The sequence below is a fragment of the Ciconia boyciana genome, chromosome 13, assembly GCF_034638445.1.
Source record: "Ciconia boyciana chromosome 13, ASM3463844v1, whole genome shotgun sequence".
In the NCBI taxonomy this organism is placed as follows: domain Eukaryota; kingdom Metazoa; phylum Chordata; class Aves; order Ciconiiformes; family Ciconiidae; genus Ciconia; species Ciconia boyciana.
The window spans coordinates 3,783,153-3,803,513 of record NC_132946.1 but is presented as its reverse complement, the minus strand read 5'-3'; the positions used below and the strand labels follow the sequence as shown (position 1 = coordinate 3,803,513).

Genomic DNA, 20,361 nt, shown 5'->3' with positions numbered 1-20,361 from the left:
CTGCATTTATTCTTACTTCGTAATAGTAACGAGTGGGGATGCTGTAAGGTCCCCTGGGGAGCTGGCAGGGCACAGATCCATGTCCGTTCCCGTATGGCTCTGCCGGCAGCTTTCGTGTTCCCACAGCTGCAGAAAGGGCTGTTCTTGCAAGGGTGGTGTTTCAGTACCCCCTCCCATTTAACGTAGCCTACACTTTTGCTGGTTGTTAGCCAGCCTGCCTCTGATGAGATGGGTACGATTGATGTGTATTAACCAGACTCTAAATTCAAGCTCATAATTCTGTGTGCCTCTGCAGCTGTAGAGATTTGTGTCTGCAATTATGTCTACAAAACTATAAACTGGCTTGAATTACAGCACGCACCACAAAGGTTCCCTTTTTGTGGAGCCTACATCAAGCAATCTTAACAATTTTAGGAAAAGAAAGGTGGAGACTCGGCTCACTTGGAAGAGGTCCACGCCTGGCATAACAAAGGTTGTTGTTAGTTGGGATTAAGGTGTATTAGCAGGAATGAAAGGGGTGCAGGCGTGGAGTAACCAGGAGTATCGCCAATCTGAACCGGGCTGGGATTTGCCTGGGTCATGCCTGGCACGAGCTGGTGCCGTTCATCCTTTGCTGCAGTGAGCTTTACGAATTAAACGAATGCATAACTTAGTTCTTTCAGGGGGGAGGGATTTTGCCTGGCAAAACGAAACCCAGATCCCAGAGCAGAGCAAAGCAGCGATGCCATCAAAAGCCCCGTTCATTCTGCTCTACGTCCCCTCCGAGCCGCTTGCTCCTTATGGCCGACCCCCTGCCCACTCCCTGGACGCTGTCTCTGTTCATGTCCCTCCAGCTGGAGCAGAAGCAGAAGGAGGCCCTGGAGCTCCTGGAGCAGAACCGGCACCTGCAGGACCAGCTGAAAGTGGCGCTGGGCCGGGAGCAGAGCGCCCGGGAGGGCTACGTGTTGCAGGTAGGAGAGCGGGGAGGAGAGAGAAACCTGTCTTCCTCTGTGCCCGAGGGGGACCCTGGTGGGCTTCAGTCCAGGGTGTTCATGGGGGCATCCGGATTGACACAGAGATGTGCACCAGAGTGGGCTCCAAGAGATTTGACCTTCTTGCAAATATTGCTAATTCTATAGCCTTACCAGGATGATCTGCTTAACAAAACCTCCGATCTGGAATGCAGTGGACAGAAGATGACTACTGACATCCCCGAGGGAAAACAAAACACAGCCATGGTAGACAGATGGGACCTCAGCAAAGTCCACCTCTGATCCATCCTAGACTGTGTTTACCTATGCAACAGCTGTTTCCCGCTTCCTGTGCCCCAGATATTCCCCTCAGGCAGTGGGGTGCACATAAGGCTTTCTAAGCATCTTGTAGCCCAGCAGTTGCTCCTGGCCGGGGATTTTGTGTGGCGGTTACATGGGCAAACACAGCACATGCAGGTGTGTCTCCAGGGCCCGTTCCCCGCAGCCAGAGCAGGATTTGCACGAGGATGACCTGTTGTTGTCTTGGATCACTTTGGTGGTTTCTTCTGTTACAAGATGGCTTTCCTCAGGAAAGCCTAGAAGTGTGTTTTGGAGGTTCTAGCAAAAGAGACGGGAGAGTCTCTTGGAAAGCCTTTCCTTCCCTCCTCCAAACAAAGCGGACTTTTTCCAGCCCTTTCTCTGGGAGCATCCGTGCCCGGAGGAGCCGTGACACCTGCAGGGCAGCTTCTGGCTGCTCTCATGGGTCCGTGGTCCTGTTCTGTGCAGGGGCAGCATTTTGACCTGCTCAGATCTACTTGGCCAAACTGGCTCTGGATCAAAGTGGCCGTGCGTGGCCGCACACTGTGCTCCCGTGGCAGCAAACCCAGTGTCGATGCTGAATCTTGCGTCCTTATTTCTCACGGGAGAAATTTCCCCTGAAGAAGTTGCCCAGGCAGTGGAGCCAGGCCAGGCAGGGGGGCATCTTGCCTTCCTTGCCGGTGATCTCCTTGGAGGAGTTATTAATGCATTTATTTCTGGAGTCCCTGAGCTGACAGTGCTTGCTTGGAGGAGTTCCATTTTCACTTGGCAGTGTTGGAAGAGTAACTAACTCCTACTTCCCTGGGGCAAAGGCATCCGACCTCCCTTTGCCTGGAGCCCGGAAAGATCAGGGAATGGGGCTAAAAGCTGGATGCTGAATCCACCGTCAGATTGACCGTGTTGAAGTTGGCTGTAGCGCCTCGATACGAGGAGGGGCGGCAAGAGGGGAAGCCTGCAGAAGGGCTGAGCAAATCATCGCTACAGTGAGAAGTGACCCAAACTTTGACCTAGAAGTTGGAGAGGGTTTTTGGAAGGGTTGGAGGTTTTTGCTTGCTCCAGTCTAATTGTTCTGGGGATTTCCCTTAAGTTTCCGCAGGAGCAGAGGGATTAAAGTCCTGTTGCAGAAGGGAGTAACCCCACCAAACCCTGCTGGGGTGGAGGGATTGGAATCACTGGGGGCAGTTCTGCAGCCCCAGACTGCGGGCAGACATCACAGCGTTTTTTTGGATGGACCCTCTGAATTTCATGTGCCCCCCACCTCCATCATGCCTAATTTCAGAGAGGTTCCTATGTTGTCTATGGGGAGGGACGATGGAGGAGCCTGACTGCTGCCAGCCCATCCCTCCTGAGCTGCCCGAGGGGCACCAGCCCCTCCTTGGCAGCATGACCAGCCCCGTACGGACCCCCCAAGCACTGCCCCGACATAAAAAATGCTGCACGTTTCGTAAGGCAGCCGCTGAGATACCCACCCCGATGCATGTGCCGTGCACTGAAGCCTCTCCGGCCTCGTGTAACCCCTCTCTTGCTCTGAGCTTCCTCGGGACGGGGCACCCCAACTTTGAACCCTACCGGGAGAAATGGTGGGGGCTCCTGCTCCTCACAAACGGACCGGAGACGTCCCCCGGCTCCGGCCACGGCGGGTGGGAGGGGTCACGTACTAACCTGTCCCGGGCGGATGTTCTTGCATGTTTTTGGTGTAAAGCATGAAATTTAACTTAACATAACTGAGTGTCACATCTGTGGGCTTTCCTTATCAGCAACCAGAGTACAGCAAGGCAGGCCAAATTCCTAGGCTTAACGCTGTGCTTCTCTCGCCTCTTCCTGTCTGTGTGGTTTTTTTTTAAAGATACATAATTTCTGTCGCCTTTTGCATGACTCTCTCTGTGAGTTTTGTCTTTGCATGCTACATTGCTTTGGTTTGAATCTCACAAAGGTTGGTTTCTTTTATTTTACATTCTCATCGCACCTTTTCCCTCCCTTCACTTGTCGGGCTTTTTATTTTGTCCTTTGTTGTTTGGTTTTTTTTTTTTTTTTGCAGGTAGAGAAATTAGATCCTCCCTAGTCTTAAACTTTAGCATAACAACATCTCTTTAATGCGATGAGCAGCCACTAAGTCCTGTTTGGCAGTCACAGAAATGACATCGCCACGCCGGCTGTCCTGCTTCCCTGCGTTTGGGTGGGATGTGATGTCATTTGCTGTCACCTCACTTTCTGTTGTTGCTTTTGGTCGGTAGGACTGTGTTACCTGAACTGTGCACTTTTTGTTTCACAACAAAACGAACAAACACGCTAAAAAAGCAGTTCCTTTCTTCTCGACCTGTTCCCATCCCTCCTCCTTCTCACCCTTCCCGTTTTTCTCTCGTCTGTCTGTCTCTGTTTTACTGCTGGTGTTTCTTTTTCATTGTTTTTTGGTTCTATTTGATTTTGGTTTTTTTTTTTTCCTTTTAGCTTGTTACTGTACAGCTGTTTTGATGTTGTGGTCCGTGTTTTCTGTTACTGGAAAGCAGTTGTTGCTCATTTAAAAAAAAAAAAAAAAAAAGGTTGGTTAAAACAAACAAAAAAAATTGTGCCAAGAACAAATCATCCCAATTGGAGCATGTGAGTAGCAGCCAAATCGCTGCAAGGAGCTTTTCCGTGGCCTGCCTGGCCAGAGGTGTGACACTCAGAAGGGAGAGCCAAGAGTGTTACTAACCTAGTATTTAATCAATTTTTTTAAGACCGAGGTGGCCGCCTCGCCATCAGGTGCCTGGCAGAGGCTCCACAAAGTCAACCAAGACCTCCAAAGCGAGCTGGAAGCCCAATGCCAGCGTCAAGAGCTGATCAATCAGCAGATTCAGTCGCTGAAGCGCAGCTACGCCGAGGCCAAGGACGTGATCCGGCACCACGAAGCCGAGATTCAGAGCCTGCAGGCGAGGCTCAGTAACGCGGCGGCCGAGCTTTCCATCAAGGAGCAGACCCTGACCAAGCTCAAGAGCGACCTGAGGAGCGAAAAAGAGAAAGCCAAAGAGCAGCTGGAGGAGTGGCAGCACAGCGAGGCCACGCTCAGCTCCCAGCTGAAGGCCAGCGAGCAGAAGCTGAAGAGCGCGGAGGCTCTGCTCCTGGAGAAGACCCAGGAGCTGCGGGACCTGGAGATGCAGCAGGCTTTGCAGAGGGACCATCAGAAGGAGGTGCAGCGGCTCCAGGACAGGATCGCGGACCTGAGCAGGCAGCTGAACGCTAGCGAGCAAGCGCGGATCCTCATGGAGGAGAAGCTGCAGAAGAATTACGAGGCTTTGCTGGAGAGCTGCGAGAGGGAAAAGCAGGTTTTAATACGGAGTCTGAAAGAGGTGGAGGATAAGGCCAACGAGTATGAGAACCAGCTGCAAAATAACGAGCAGCAAATGGAGATTCTGCAGAAGGAGAAGCTGAGTGCAAAGTTCGAAGGCAGTGAGCTTGTCCACCAGCTGGAGGAGCAGCTGGTGATGAAGGAGGCCAGCATCCAGAAACTCGCGGAGCACATCAAGGAGCTCGAAAGAGAGAGAGATCAGATCAAATGTCGGTTCCACGAGCTCATGAATCAGGTTGCCGAGTCGGATAACGAAGTTGCAAAGCTGCAAGCGAAGTTGAAAATGGAAGAGACCAGCTACCGCAATCTGGAGCAATCGTTTGAGGAGGTGTCAGATCAGTTCCAGGGTGTGCAGAAAGTGCTGAAAGAAAAAGAAGAAGAGCTGAGACACGTTAAGGAAATGCACTTGAGAATTGTGGAAAAGAAAGATCAAGATCTCAGTGAGGCTTTGGTTAAAATGGTTGCTTTAGATAGCAGTTTAGAGGAGACTAAAGTAAAGTTAAAGGCCAAGGAGGAGGCTTTAAAGAAATTAGCTAGTGTAGGCACAGGTCCGAGTGCTGAGGAGGCGGAAGACCTTGGCCCCAATCTCGAGGCTGACGAAAGTCATCCATCCCAACTGGGGCAGCCTCTGCAAACTCAGGATGTCCTCCCAGCTCTGACTTACGCACTGAAGGAAGAGGAGGAGGAGGAGGTTCTTGAGACCAGCCAGAGGCAAGCAGAGGAATTCGGCTCCCCATCCAAAGCTGTAGAGCTCCAGGACCAAGAGTTAGTTCCGAAAGCCTTAGCAAAGCCTGATGTAGGAATCATGGGGGCCAAGAGGCAAAGAATCCGTTTCTCAAGCATCCAATGCCAAAAATACATCCATCCAGACGGATCAGAGAAAAACTGGACAAGCAGTACCTCTTCAGACACGAGCCAAGACAGATCGCTGTCTGAAGAAAGCATGTCATCAGAGCCAGCTCTTGGTTACCCATCATCAGGGACAAGCGACTCTGAGACCTATCTCTCAATCATCCATTCCCTGGAAACCAAACTTTATATTACAGAGGAAAAACTCAAAGATGTAACGATGAAGCTTGAAAGCCAGCACGGCCATAATCAGGAGACGCTCATCGCCCTCCACCATCAGTGGGCCAGCACAGAGTCTCAGCTGCGGGAACAACTTCAGACCAGCTTATCCCAAGTCAGTGCTTTGATCTTACAGCTGGAGAGTGAGAGGCAGGAAAAGGTCAAGCTCATAGAAAATCACGTTAGCGAGCTGGGAGGTTTCCAAATGAAAAATGAGGAAGCGCTGACTTGCTTAGAGAAGTGCAGGGAGCAACTAAGATCTTTGCCCAAATCAGACAAGGAAAAAGAGGGTGATTTGTTCCTTGTTACTCTGTCCAGCATGGAAACGACCTTATCAAATGCAATCCAAGCCTTGAGAGGGGCACCAGTCCCATTGGAGTATCAGCAGAGTGAAAGCCTTATTGTGGAAAGCCCTGCTCCAGAAGGAGGTTTTTTGGGAGAAGAGGAGCAGGGCTCCAAGGAGCAGGGAGCAGAAATGTTTGATGCTGGCCAGCTGAGATGGCTTTCTGAGAGAGTGGCATTTGAGGCCTCTCTCATCAACCAAATAGCAGAGTCTTTGAAAAATGCAAGCTCTGAGATATCTCAGCTTCTGAGAGAGATCCAGGGAACGGCTGAGGTGGTGTTGTTGGAGCCGGCAAATGTTTCTCATACAGCAGTCGACTTGGCCAGCGTCCTATCTAAGAAGCTGCTGCTGGAAGGGGAGTTCTGGAGCCAGGTGGAGGAGCTGAGAGTGCACTTGAGCACCAGAGAAGGAGAAGCCAACGGCAAAACAGAAACAACAGGTTTGGGCTTTTCTCCATGCTTTCTCAGTGCTGTAGCAGACGCTACATTGATCAAGGCAGAACTTGGGTTTGTTGCACAGAAAATGAGAGAATCTTTTCATCAGAGATTAAAAACAATTGAAGAAGACCTTCATAATACCAAAACAGCTCTCCAGCAGCATAAATGCATGTTGGAGGAGATCATCAAAGCATACAGGACTCCTGATTTTGACAGAGTTATGCACCAGATTTCTGAAGCACTTGAAATTCAAAAAGATGCTTCAGAAAGAACCCAAATCTCCTGGGACGGGAGCCATCTCCAAATGGTGCCGTGTCAGGAATTAGCCAAGGCGGAGGAGATTGGCAGCCTGCCTGACTGTAGTAGTGAAGCTCTTGTTTCCATTCAGGAAGATCTTGCCCAACAACTAAAGGACAAATCAAATGTTCTGAAGGAAATATCTGTTGCCTTACTCTCTCTGCCTCCTGAGGAGGCAATGAGAGACTGTCAGAAGCTCCTGAAGATATCTCAGAGTCTTTCATATCATTCGTGCATGGGAGACCTTGAACGGTATTCCTCTTTGTTAGTCCAAGATGCAATTGTTCAGGCTCAGGTTTGTTATGCTGCTTGCAAAGTCCGACTGGAGTACGAGAGAGAGCTGAAGTCCTACAAGGAGTCTTTGCAGAGCATGGATGCGCTCTGCCAAGAGCGTGTGAAGACGGTCTCTCTCCTTCGGGACGAGTACGAAGACTTGCTGAGGAAGCAGCAGGGTGAGTACGGTGAGGTGATCGCCATGCTTGAACGGGAGAACGCCGATCTCAAAGCAAAGGTGTCCCAGCTTGACAGTCAGCGAAGGCTCTTGGAGGAAGAAGAGCATAAACACAGCAAGAGCTTGAGCGAATTGCAGGGACGGTATGAGGAGGAGATTCAAAACGTGATAGAGCAACTAAACAGGACAGAGGATGCTCTGAAGGCCGAGAGGACGGAGGGCCTCAACCAGCTGGATGCCATCGTCCGTGACAAGCAGAACATGGAGCGGTATCACCTGGAGCAGATGCAAATGCTGGAGGACAAGTTCCAGGCCAAGATCAAGGAGCTGCAGGTCATCCATGGCGAGGAGCTGCAGGCGTTGCAGGAGCACTACAGCCAGAACCTGCAGCGCTTGCAGGAGACCCTGGATGAGTACCAGAAGCAGCACCCGGAGGCGTCCCCCACGGCGGGCCCGAGCGGTGGGGACGCCTGGGTGGCCAGTGAGGCGGGTGGCACCGGGCAGGGCCCCGGCAGCGGCCCGGACTCCATGCACGGCCTGAGGGAACGCATCCAGGAGCTGGAGGCCCAGATGAACGTCATGAGGGATGAGCTGGAGAACAAGCATCTGGAGGGGAATGCTTCCACCTTGAGGGAAAAATACCAGAAAGACTTTGAAAACTTAAAGGTCTTGATATGTTTAACGCTTTACGCTTTCCACTGCTGAGTGTACGGGAGGGTGCGTTCGGTCCCGGGGTTCGCTTGCCGAACCGAGGGGTGTCCCCTGAAAGAGCCAGCATGCCGAAGCAAGCCCCAAAGTGTTAGAAGGGCCTCTGTAAAGCATGGCATTTCCCTTTTCTCCATGCTGGGGTATTCTAAATGCATTGCTGAGGGCTTGGTCTCAGTGGGAGGGTTGATTATTGGAGGCAGTCTCTGCGTGTAGAGGGAGGGAGAGTTTCGAAGTAGCTTGATAACTTCACGTTATCCTTCAGTATGAAGACCGTAGTGTTTCTCCTCGTACCTGAGGCGTACGTTTTGTTTGTGACTTCCCTTTAAAAGCATTCCTCAACTCTGTCTTTCCCAGTCTGATCAAATCTCCGGTCTGTCTCTGCTGCCCTCAAAAATGTGAGATGAAATGGAAACTTAATGCTCTCAAAATGTATGTTCCTGGGGACAGTAGCTACCAACAGATGCCAAATTCTGCAGCAAAGCAAAGCTCCTCTGCGCGAGGCTGCAAGGAGAACCACCCTGGTGTTGCGCACCAGCGATTCTTTACACAACAAACAGTGCACAGTTACGGGAAACCCAGGCTAGGTGCAGAAAAACCCAGTGGCAATGAAGCGCCTGTGTTCAGATTGCTCCACCAGTCAGGACCGGCTGCAAAACTAGCCTGAGATGGTACAGCGTCTAAAAAAACCCCGTGGGTTTGGTGTTTTGCTTTTGATCAGAGAGCATTTCCAGTTAGGAAGCGGGTTTAGGGCAGTAGAGGACTCCTGGCGGCACCCAGGGAGGCTTCCAGGTTGAACGGGCAGCGATGTGGGCTGCACGCAGAGGCCATGCCGGCGAGGCTTTCGTGGAGCAGTCGTTCTTCAGAGTCGGCAAAAATGTGGGCGAGCTTGCTTCCAGTCCCGAGATCTTCAGCGCACATTTGGGCTGGGGGTAAAGCATGGCTCAATTCTAGCCAAAAGCTGGTTTTAGCCTGGGGAGAGCAGTAGTTCTGCTGCGTCCCGTCAGGGGTGAATTGGGTGTCCAGGGGAGGGAAAGCTGCTGGGGAGATGGGAGGGAAGCGGTGGCGTTCACTGAACGCTATCTCCTCCATCTTAACCCTTAGGAAGGAAAAACCCTTCTTGAAGCCCCCGCTCAGGTCAGCGGGAGGACACACGGGTAACGTGCAAGCCAGGCACCAAACAGGGTCACTTATACCAGGGGATGATCTTGCTTTGGAAGAAGCAAAAAAGCCAGAACCAAAATAGAGGCTGAAAAATAACGGCAGGCAATGAACCTGACCTCCCGCCTCTGTTTTCAGCTTTGCTCTGCCAAACTTGCAGTTCGCCTGGCGGGAAGGCAAGCAGCGTCTTCTGGGCAGAGCGGTCCGGGAGGAGAGCAGAGCAAACCGGCCTCTCTGCACCTCTCTGGGAAGCAGAGGGACAGACAGCAAAATAGAAACTTCCCTCGGTTAGAAAGCTAGCCAGGCGATTGCAAACCTGTCCGATTTACAGGTTAAAATGTGCTCCATTCTTCTCTCCTGAAGCTGATGGAGAATGGAACATCAGTAACACGAGATACTAGTTTGTACTTGTTCAAATGTCCTGGATTTATAGCAATGCATTTACAATACATTAAATACTGAATCTACAGCCAGACCCATGGAGGAGCATTCACCATTTTCCTCCAGCATTAGAGGTGTAATGAAGAATCCTGCAAGGCTGCTTCGTGCCTCTCTGAAGTCAGCCAAGTCCAGACAGGTTCTGGCACTGAGTTATGAGTTAAAAAAAAAAAAAGGCTGAGAAAATGAAGAATGCCTCAGGATTCAAACTTAAAGGGGAGGAATAAAAGCAGCAGAGCTGAAAATTGGGAACGAGAGTGGCACGGGTTACAGAGCATTAGACAACGAAGTGCAACGAAGTGATGCTGAAGAGTGTGTGTTAGTGTGGGTGAGTGGGCGTTAGACTGTCATGAGCGTTTCTGTCACTAAGGGAGTGAATTTGTCCCCCTTAAATTTCCCATGGAGTCCCAGTGGCTCCCTAGGTGACAGTTCTTGCTTCCCGTGGAAAACATGAGTGTGAGTCAAGAAGAAATCCGTTGAAATCAAGAAATAAAGCCAGCCTGTAACATTAAGAGGGAGAAAAGCCCGGTGCAGTGCTTGGCATCAGGGTTGTCCCCAGATGTCTGATGGGGCTTGTGCACTGCATCCCCGGTGCGTGCCCCTTCCCAGCTCGTGGCTCAAGCCTGCCTGTGGCTTTGCTGTCCTGCCTCTGTCCTGCAGCCGTGGGTCTGTCCAGGATCCCGATGGGCTTGGCGGGGCAGCCGGGCTGGTGGCTGAACTGGAAACAGGCTTTTGCATTTGTCCCGCTGCAGAGGCAGGAGCGGGGTCTGCGCCTGGGGCAGGACGGGGTTGGAATTCAGGATCACACGGCTGGTGACTCCTGAATCCCCAGAGCGCTGCTCCCATGCCCTGGCCTAAGTTCGCTCCTAGTAATTCAATTAGCAAATAATTGCCCGTGCAGCATTTGAAACAATACTCGGTTGGGAATTAAGGGCCTGTTGCTGTCAGGAGTCATTTGTTTTCCACCCCAGAGGTGGCCGCATAAAATCAGGCATTGCAAAAGAGAGCAGAAGGGGCACAGTAGGCTTTTTTGTTGTTGTTTTTAACATATATTGGCATTCCCTAATCGGGTCTGACCCCAGACCTGCCCTGTCCTTCCCTTTCACCGGAGCTGTCAGGGGTCGAGCGACTGCAGGACAAGCGCTGACCTCGCGAGGTCCATCCTCGGCCGGCTCCTCCGTGGTTGGGGAGGGAGAAGATCCCCACGATGGAACTTGGGTGCCGACCTACCTGCTGGTGTGCACCTCCCAGCAGGCTCACCACCGCTGTGATGCCGGCCCCACGGTCCCGGGCCAACCCCTTCCCCTCATCCCTTTTGCAGGCAACATGTGAAAGGGGCTTTGCAGCCATGGAGGAGACACACCAGAAGAAGATCGAGGACCTGCAGCGGCAGCACCAGCGGGAGCTGGAGAAGCTGCGGGAGGAGAAGGACCGCCTGCTGGCAGAAGAAACGGCTGCCACCATTTCAGGTACGGGGACACGCCAGAGGGTCTCCCGCGGTGGGGCAGCTCCGTGTTGATGGGGACATGGGGATGGTGTTTGCTCCGGTGTGGAGGAGCACAGCGTGGGGTGGGATGAGCGCTGGGTGGGGATCACAGGGAGATGGGGAGAGGCTGGTGGGACATACATTTTGGATGGAGGCCCATCTCCTGGTTCTTCTCCAGGGTTGGTACCCCTCTCCTTGGCTGTAATGTGGTCTGATTCATTTTCCATTTCATCTCAGAAAGGCGTTAGTCATTCCTGTGTTAATTTATTGCCGATTCCACACTGAATTAATTCTTCAGTGCCCCAGGGAGTTTTAAAGCGCTGGAGCCCAGGCTCTCTGCATTAGGAGTCCCACAATCCAGGAAACAACATGTGAATTGGACAATCGTTTGGACTTTATTAAAAAGTAGGATTTGCAGAAGCCCCTTTGCTGCTTTGCAGCCGGGGGCACAGACTGAAGGGGCCGTGAAGCAGTGGGTGGTTTGCTGGGGTGACTCCTTTTTTTGTTCCTTTAAAAAACAAACAAAACCTCAAAAAAACCACCCTTGGGTGGAGCGGTGCTGGGTGCTAACGCTGTGCTGTCCCACGCAGCTATCGAAGCCATGAAGAACGCGCACCGGGAGGAGCTGGAGCGAGAGCTGGAGAAGTCCCAGCGCTCCCAGATCAGCAGCGTCAATGCCGACATTGAAGCCCTCCGAAGGCAATACCTGTAAGACCATCATCGTCCTCTGTCTGCCACTGTGTCTCGCAGGGAGATCACACCTATGGGAGACCTCTTTCTCCTCTTTGATTTTGGCAATGAGATAGGGGCAGACCTGTCATTGCAGGGACCTCTTCCCTTGGTCCCAACCCAGCTGCGCCCAGTGGAGGCTCTTGGTTGCCCATAATCTTTCAGGCTCCAGGTCAATGTCCCCACACTACCCAAATTCAGCTGCTTTATGGTCACCAGAAGTAGCAGATGTGCAGACACGGTGCTGCTTTTCATGCAGCTGCAGCAGGAGGGTTGCTTAACCAAATCTAACCAGGGAAAGCACTTAGCTTTTTGTGGCAAGGCTGTCCTCACACGGGAGCCGAGCAAAACAGCCAAGCAGCTTTATTAACCTTGATGCATCTACGTAAGACCTGTGTGGATGTGCAAATGCACCCAGTCCCAAGTCCTCAGAGCAAACTTGATAGATCTCAGCTCAATTTTTGGAAACTTGAGGAAGGCCAGCCATTTAACCTCCTAGAGAAAGACGTCCTATCTCTTTTGGTGCCCCAGCACTGTGGTGCTAGGAGAAGGAAGGGTTGGCTCCCTCTGGGCTTGAGATTTTTCCCAACGGGAGTATGCAAGTCCTCCTCCTCAGTGCTTAGATCCCTGTTGGAATGTCCCGGGTCAGCACGGGACGCTGGAGGAAGCACGGGCACGGGTGGGTCTGTGTGGGGAGGGCACTACCCGGCGTGTGTTTCGCCAGGGAGGAGCTGCAGTCGGTGCAGCGGGAGCTGGAGGTGCTTTCGGAGCAGTATTCGCAGAAGTGTTTGGAGAATGCCCACCTGGCGCAGGCGCTGGAGGCTGAGAGGCAGGCCCTCCGCCAGTGCCAGCGGGAGAACCAGGAGCTCAATGCCCACAACCAGGTGAGGGTCCCCGCCATGCTGGGGCAGCCGGCGCAGGCACGGTGCGACGGGCGAACTGCCCAACAGGCAGCATGCTGGGCTCTGTGCCGAGCCGTGGCCACGCTCCCCCTTCCCACAGTGGCTCTCCTTCTCTTCCCAGGAGCTGAATAACCGCCTGGCTGCGGAGATCACGCGATTGCGGACCCTGCTGACCGGGGAGGGTGGGGGAGAGGCTGCTGGATCGCCTCTCACGCAGGGCAAGGACGCCTACGAGCTGGAGGTGAGCTCTGCTGCTGCCGCGCCGAAGGGGCAGCATTGGCGGGCGCAAGTGCCTGTGGACGGCCGGGAGCACGCCCCAGCCACCCGTCCCTCCACGCATCGGGTCCGCATGGCTGGTCAGCACTGTGCATCGTGGGGTGCAGTGGGGCCAGGAGCTTTAGGAGCCCTAATCTTCTCTTGTCACCATGTTGAGCCAGACGCCCGCTCTTCCTTCTCCAGCCCCTGCTTGTCCCCTGGGATCCAGTCCACGCAAAGCACTGGGGACAGAAACCGAGGGGTGTGCGGGGAGCACATCAGCGGTGCAAGCTTGGGGAAGTTCCCAAGAAACTCAGGAGTAATTTTCTTGCGTGAACCAGAAGATGGGTGAACCAGCAGCTTTGCGGTGCTGGCGTGGAGCCGGCACGGGGCTGAGCCTCCAGCCCTGGCTCGCTTGCTTGTCACCGGGCACAGCAGGCAAGCATCTCAGGATCGCGCTGCTTCTGCTCGGGTGCGAACAGGCGCTGCTTTTGTTCCCACAGGTCCTGCTGCGGGTCAAAGAATCAGAAATCCAGTACCTGAAGCAGGAGATCAGCTCCCTCAAAGACGAGCTGCAGACAGCACTGAGGGTAATGCCCAGAGACATTTCTGCAAATCCTCTTACAGGCTGTGCTCTGCTCCTGTGTGTGTGCTTAGATTTCAGCTCACTTACCCCCAGACTTGAAACAATATTTAATTTTTCCCCTGAATAGAACTGAATACCCATTTTGGTGTCATCAGTAAAGCGCTCCACATCTGTACCAGCTCAGGACTTACCCCTTCTCTCTTCTTGTGGGAAAACATCCCCTTCAGTGTTTTTCCCTATTTCCTGTCACATCAGATCAGATCTGAAATGGCAAAAGTAATCAGTGCTAGAGATCTGCCCAGCCTCCCAGCATTGGATCTGGTTTGCTCTGGACAGCCTCTTTGCCAAGGCCATTTCTGGGAATTCTGCCTGAATTCCGTGTCTTTGCTAAAATTAAAACCCACAAACAAGTAGTTCTGTAACGAAGGGGCCCGTGCGCACGGGCAGCACTGCATGCTTGCCGCTGGGCTCACAGCTTTCTGCCTGTCTCAAGTCCTGTACTGCTGTTAGACAACAGCTTCGAGAACGTGTGTGAAATGGGTGCGTTGCCCCGGCCGAGCATTTCTCCCCGCTGCCGGGTCTTCTTCCGTTGGCGTTTGCCAAGCTCCTCTTCAGTGCATTCACAAACCCCTTGGCTCCAGCTGTCTGTCTGACTCCATTGGGTTGTTCTTGTTCCTTTGCCAGGACAAGAAATACGCCAGCGACAAATACAAAGACATCTACACGGAGCTGAGCATCGTGAAGGCCAAGGCAGACTGTGATATCAGCAGGTTGAAAGAGCAGCTGAAAGCAGCCACAGAAGCTCAGGGAGAGAAATCCCCTGTGAACACCACTGTATCGGGATATGGTCAGTCCTCCTCCAGCAGCTCTAAGCAATCATGGGTTTCCTGAGCCAACACGTGCATCCTGGCATACAAGCCCTTGTGCAGTAAGGGGTCTGGGTGGTGCTTTTTTGCCATTTCATGCTGCTTCCCACCTCTGCTCCTTGCAGACAGTCTCACCGCAGACGGCAGGGACCAGGCGGACCTGAATTGCCCTCCCGTGGCAGTTCCTCCTTCCAGCCCCGTGGCTGGGAAGCTGGGGGGGCTTTGAAAGCCTTCCGGCATTTTGCATTGGGAAAACCTCGCGCTACATGCAGTGCAGGGGAGCGGAGACCCCTGAGAGTCCCCTCTGCCCTTCTGGCAGCGCTGCTTGAGTCGGGCTCATCGGGGCACTTGCCCGGGCTGGGAGGGCAGAAGAGCCCCAGTCCTGCTCCGTGCAGGAAGCCCGTGGGCACAACGCTAACGCCGTTTCTTTTGCATCTCCCCAGATATTATGAAATCAAAAAGCAACCCTGATTTCTTGAAGAAAGACAGATCCAGTGTTAGCCGGCAACTAAGGAATATCAGGTCAAAGGTGAGCTCAGATTCTCCTTCCCCGTGTGATGAAAATGCCCAGTGTTACTCTCCGGTGGGGGTACCAGGTGGGAAGAAATTGGTAGGAGAAGACGACTGAGAATTTCCCGGTCGCTAGTGCTAGCCTGGATGGCACTGGGGAGAAAAGCGAGCTTTCGACTGCGAAACGGCTAGCTGTGCAGCCAGGCAGGGCCCGCGGCCCCCGCCATGCCCTGCAGGGCACACACACTCCCGACCCTGCTGAGATCGAGGAGTGAAGCTGCTCCCCGCTTGAAAAAAAGGATGAAGTTTACCCTGTTCTTTGGTCTTTCACAGGAGGACTGTCCCAGTATTTGCTTCCCGTTTTCAGTTGAACCTTAGGTGGTGTCAGTAGGTGGAAACGTGCACATCATTTTAGGTTTTACAGTGTTCATCACTGCAAGATTTTTGGGCTTCATATGCAATAACAATGACTTGGTCCTGGGCGTATTTAACACACGGTTTGCTCGTGTGTTAATATGGTGCAGATGGCCCTGTGTTTCTCCGGCCGTTGTGTCCTTGCTGTTGGTCCCAAAGCCCAGCGATGCTGTGCCAAGCTCACCTGCTTGGCCTGCTGACAGCCAGTTACATCACGTTGCGCACTGGCTGTTGCTGTGGGACCACGGGGATAAAAAGGGCAAATAAAGCTGCTCAGAAGTCATCGTTAAACATAGGTCAGTTGGAAAGAAGATCAGCATGGGCAAAACTCGCTTTGCCTCTCACCACTGGATACCTGGTGTCTCATGCTGATGTTTGAAGTGGTTGGGACTTCGGGCAGAGCAAGAAGCCGGGCGGGCAAAAGGCTTCTAGCTCGGTGCCCGTGCTGGGGAAACGGTCACCGCCCGAGCTCTGCGAGCGGCAGGTCATCAGCTTGGGGTGTCTGTGCTGCACCGAGTAAATACAGAGAGCATCTCTGTGCATTTCAGGGGCGGCCCAGACCTGCTGGGCCAGGTCTGATGTTGGGTTTCCCTTCACCACTTCAACTCAGACCACTGATCCTGTGGTCCCCTCTGTGTGTTGCTTGGTGGGGGAAGGAGGAGAGGAGAGCAAGCATGGGCTCTGCCTGAGCACGCTGCTTGCTCGCATCGCTGCCGGGGTGGAGGGGCTGGGGCTGCGCGAACGCCAATGCATTTAGGATTTATGAGCTTCTTGTTTTGTTGTTTTGTTTTGTTTTTTTTCTTTATTTTGCTTTTTCCTTCAACAGTCCGTTATTGAGCAGGTCTCATGGGATAACTGAAATGAACCCGAGTCCAGGTTCCCTGCCACGTAGGTAAACAAACCGGCACCCACCAAGCGACGCAGCTGCCCACTGGAGCGGCCCACTTTTGCATGCACTGCTCACACCTCCATGGCAAATGAGAGCCCTTCTTCTCTTAATGACTGGTTTATTTACGGCTAATTATTTTACTGGGGAGGGGAAGGGGAGGGAAGAAGTCAGCAGACCCAAGATCCATACGAAATGCAGTCTCTCTGGCTCTTCCCTGGGGATTATGGCTTTCTTGTCTTCCTGCTCCTCCCACCCTCGCCAACACAGCTAACCATCACGGAGAGGATTTGGACACGGTGGGGCACGTTTTCCTGTTTGCCGTGTTGGGAGTGTGGGACGTCGAGTGTGCATGCTTGAATGACTCTGCATGCCTCAGACTAAACTTCAGCAACATCCAGGTCTTGTAGGAAAAACAGCCATTTGGCTGTTAGCCCGGTGGAGGAGTGGGCCAGTGATGCCTATAAACGCATTTCCCACGAAGGCCTGTAGCATGTAAAACGGTGGCCCCCATCTCAGCTGCAGAGGGGATGTCCTGGGCTGCCCTAAATTTCCTTTACCCATAACTGCTGCTTCTTTCGGTTGATCTGTGCCTGAGCATAAGTGTCCTCCTTGCCCAGTAACCTCCTCCTGCTCCCCAGGCTTCCTCCAACTCCCCCGCGTCCATCCCACTGCTCCATCCCTTGGCACTGTGCTCCATCCCACACGCTGGCCTGAGGCTTCCGAGCTCATCCAGCAAAAGGAGGGAGCGGATGAGAAACAAAGCTGATCCTAATGACCCAAATATCTCGAGTAATTGGAGCAATAGTGAATTTACTGGCCCATGGTAAAGACCAAGGTTAGAGCACCTGCAGAGGGAGGTTAGAGAAGAAAGGGGAGCTCCCCAGCACGGTGGCAGAGCGGTGGCTGGAGAGCCCCAGGAAGTCTGATGGAGGGTCCCTTTATCACAGATCTCATCCTACATTAGTCTCCCTTCATCAGGCTCCCCTCATCAGCAACTCAAATGGGTTGTGAGACTGCCTAAGGGGTGAATTTGCTGGAATTTGTACCATCAGGCAGAACAGTCTAATGGTTTCTGTTGTCTGCTTCCCTCTAATGAGAAATCAGATGTACAAACTGGAACGCATGGGTTGCTGCCTGTTTAAAGAGGCCCAAAGTAAACTTCCTTTAGGAAGTGTGCGCTCAGAGACTCGCATCCCAAGAGACTCTGCTGCCCGTTGAAAAGAAAGCACACGGCATTTGTATATTCAAACCAATCCATTTTAGTGCTTTCGTTTCCGTGCTGCTTCCCAAAGCCGTTCTGTATTTGTGGGCCTGTGGGAGGAGGAACATTTAAAGAAATACAGTAACCATGGGAATCTGCGCAGCCTCGGGGCAAGTTTATCATGGAGTCCTGCCTTGATAAACACACATTAAAGAAAACCCAGCCCAAAAGTCTAACCTGCTGCTATGATTGTACAGTCCTCTGGCACCACGGTCAGGGAAGTAAAAGCAAAAGGGGAGATGGCTGCCCGTTAATAGAAGGGGCTTTGCATACAGGTCTGTGCCTTTTGAAGCTGCCACGTCTTGATCTGTAAAGCAAATAGCGTTCCAGCTGCAGAGCGAACTCCTTGCAAGTTGCAAGGAATCGGCTTGCAGGCAGCGGTGACCTGGGGACACGCAGGCAGACGGCTGCCTGTCCCAGAGCAGGCGCAGCCCAGCAATGGCAGCCTTTACAGCGCGGAGGGGCAGAGGCAGCGCTCTGTGGGCCTGGCTGTTGGTTCGGGAGAAGTCTGTGCCTCCTCAGCAGCAAGCAGGGAAAATCACTGCTCCCCTGAAGCTCTTACACCACGGGTTCGGGGCTGCAGGAAGGAGGGAAGGCTGACTTTAGGTGTATGCATCTCCTCGGGCTAGTTTCAGGTTAAAGCTGTCTTACAAGCAGTTTGCTTCTGGGTTTCTACCCCTCGCATTGCTGTTTTCCTGGGTCCCCACGTGTAGGGAAGAGTAGAATTCACAAATCTAAATGCCGAGGGCTAGTGGGGCGGGCTTTTCTGTTGGCTAGCTGAGTGTCGTGCCTTGAAATCTGGATGCTGCATCTGAATTGGATCAGCCATCAGATCCTGCTAGACCTGAAGCAAGCATTTAGCAAGTCCTCTGTCTAACCCCGTGCAATGAGGCAGCTTTGGCTTGGGAGAGCCCCCAGGCTGGGGTTAGAGAAAGGGTGGGATTGTCGCTGGCAACAAAAAAACAGTTTCCAGGGCTGCTTGAGCAAAGCCTGCACATCGACCGGAGCCAGGACGGTCCCAGACGGACGCACGTTCAGTCGGTGCTGCAGTGGCGTGGGCAGGCGGGGAGGACCAGCGTGCAGGTCCTGCTCAGCAGCGCGGTGCTTTAGCGTAGCAGATCCGAGCTGGCCTGCCCGGGGCTCCCGCAGTGCCGGAGCTCTGCTGAAATTGCCCCAGCCACCGCTGCACCGCAGGCTCCAGGGGTCATTTTCCGAGTCGAGCTAATCCCGCTTGCAGCATGGTGTGCCTCTCATGTGCTTCTGGTACGTCGCCCAGTTCATTTGCAATCTCACCCTCTCTCTAGGCGCCATTCACCAGTAACCGCCCTCCATAACCGTGTGTTTTCTCTTAGCATGTCCCACTAATCTCTCTGCCAAGGAGGCCATTCTGCTGCTGCCCACGTCTCCTTTGCCTGAGCATCACACCCTTTCTGTGTGCCAGATGCCCGCCGCCGCTGCCTCCCACCCGTGTCCGACGCTGTCTGTCTTTTGTCTCTCCCAGAGTCTGAAGGAAGGCCTGACTGTGCAAGAACGCCTGAAGCTTTTTGAATCCAGGGACTTGAAGAAAGACTAGTTCTCCCCGCTCCGCTTGACCACGCGCACCTCCCAGCTTGAGGCAGCACAGCACCAGCACCGTTTGTCTCTCGTTCCTTACGACTGTCCTTGCTGTCGTTCGTCTTGACACCCCTGACGGGACCCGGCGCCGCGGTGGCGGTGCCCCCCGCCGCCCCTCGCCTCCCCAGCACCTTTCCCTGCTTGTGAGACGCTCCAGAGACTCTGAGAGGGAGAGGAAGGGATCGGGGTGGGGGTTTTTTTTCCCCTCTCTTCGGCGCTTTGTAGGAGAATCCTTCTTTTACTGTAAACCATTACACTAAGTGTCAGTATTAAGGCTCAGTAGCCTGTTAATAAGCTAGCTCTGTCGTACCAACCGTTTTGGTATGCAAGCAGGGCCTGGGTGGTATCGGCCATACCTAGCTCTTACTGCTGTCAAGAGACCCAGTGCTCAGAGCATGCCAGGAGCCTAATCTAACCATTGATCTCGATTGCATTACTTGCACCTACAAGGGGGGAAAGCCCAGGGGAAGCTGTCGGGGAGCACAAGTCCGTGCCGGCGTACGCAGCCTGGAGGTACAACACTGACATCTCGCTGGAGAAGGATGCAAGAAATGATTCTCCTGCCCCGTGACTGTGCCATGGCCTGAATGTAGGCGATACCAAAGCCCAGCGAGCTTTGGTGGCTGCCCAGGTGGTTATGGATAGGGAGCTGCAGATACTCACGTGCCCCGTCGAGTCCGCCCCATCGGCGTGTCTTTGCCTCCCGTCTGGCTGGTGGTCGGAGTCGGTGTTTCGTGGGCTGAGCTGTAAGATCACTTTCTTGCCTCTGTTAGATCAAGCCCAGCACTCTCTTTTTTTGCTGTTACTCCCTTCCTCTCATTGAGTCCCGTGTATCCCAGGGTCTGTGCGCATGTGAAACTCCCTTTTCCTAGTCAAAGGAAAGTAGAGTAGAAAGTAGAGCCAATATTGACTGAAAATGCACAGTGCTCAATGCATATAATGCTCCTTTTTTATCAGCTTCTTGAATTCAACTCTTCTTGTCAGCAGGGCAGCTCCTATTTTAATTCTTTAATCTTTTCCTGAAATAAAAATCTCAAAACCAGTATGTGCTTCAGACCTTCTCAGTCCTAATAGCTTTTGTATTTAAAGCATACAATTTAGCACCGTGAGGCCGATAAAGGGATACAAACTAAAAGTGAGGTGAGGGAGCAGGTAGCACTAGATGCAGTACACGGCCAGCCGAGCAGAGGCTGTCTTCCTAGAAGGAGCCTACGCTGCTTTGCAGCATCAGGGCTGCCCCGGCACGGTGGCTTCATCCCGGACTAACGAGAGCATTTCAAGACGCCACCTGTAAGGACCCAAGGTCCTGCCTCGCCGATCGCCCTGGCTGGGAGCAGGGCTGAAGCAGCGCTCCGG

General features: G+C 53.1%; 2 protein-coding genes across 7 annotated transcripts in view; both read left to right on the top strand.

Annotated features, from left to right (window-relative positions):
• LOC140658789 (myosin phosphatase Rho-interacting protein-like) overlaps positions 1-20,048 on the top strand; it is an 83,164-nt gene extending 63,116 nt beyond the window's left edge. For 5 of the 6 annotated variants that reach the window (XM_072877594.1, XM_072877593.1, XM_072877590.1 and 2 more), the window contains 10 exons: positions 834-950; positions 10,815-10,962; positions 11,570-11,687; positions 12,433-12,592; positions 12,732-12,851; positions 13,369-13,455; positions 14,136-14,298; positions 14,761-14,846; positions 16,068-16,133; positions 18,893-20,048. In XM_072877594.1, coding sequence (XP_072733695.1) covers positions 834-950; positions 10,815-10,962; positions 11,570-11,687; positions 12,433-12,592; positions 12,732-12,851; positions 13,369-13,455; positions 14,136-14,298; positions 14,761-14,846; positions 16,068-16,100 — 1,032 coding nt within the window. In that variant the 3' untranslated portion in view covers positions 16,101-16,133; positions 18,893-20,048. The remainder of the gene's footprint in view (positions 1-833; positions 951-10,814; positions 10,963-11,569; positions 11,688-12,432; positions 12,593-12,731; positions 12,852-13,368; positions 13,456-14,135; positions 14,299-14,760; positions 14,847-16,067; positions 16,134-18,892) is intronic. The other variant, XM_072877591.1, reaches the window with a different exon arrangement.
• On the top strand, positions 2,580-7,985 carry MPRIP (myosin phosphatase Rho interacting protein). Its single transcript, XM_072877859.1, has 2 exons — positions 2,580-2,663; positions 3,986-7,985. Exons 1-2 carry the CDS (start codon positions 2,580-2,582, stop codon positions 7,892-7,894), a joined length of 3,993 nt encoding a protein of 1,330 aa, XP_072733960.1. The 3' UTR covers positions 7,895-7,985.
• Positions 20,049-20,361: the final 313 nt, after the last annotated feature.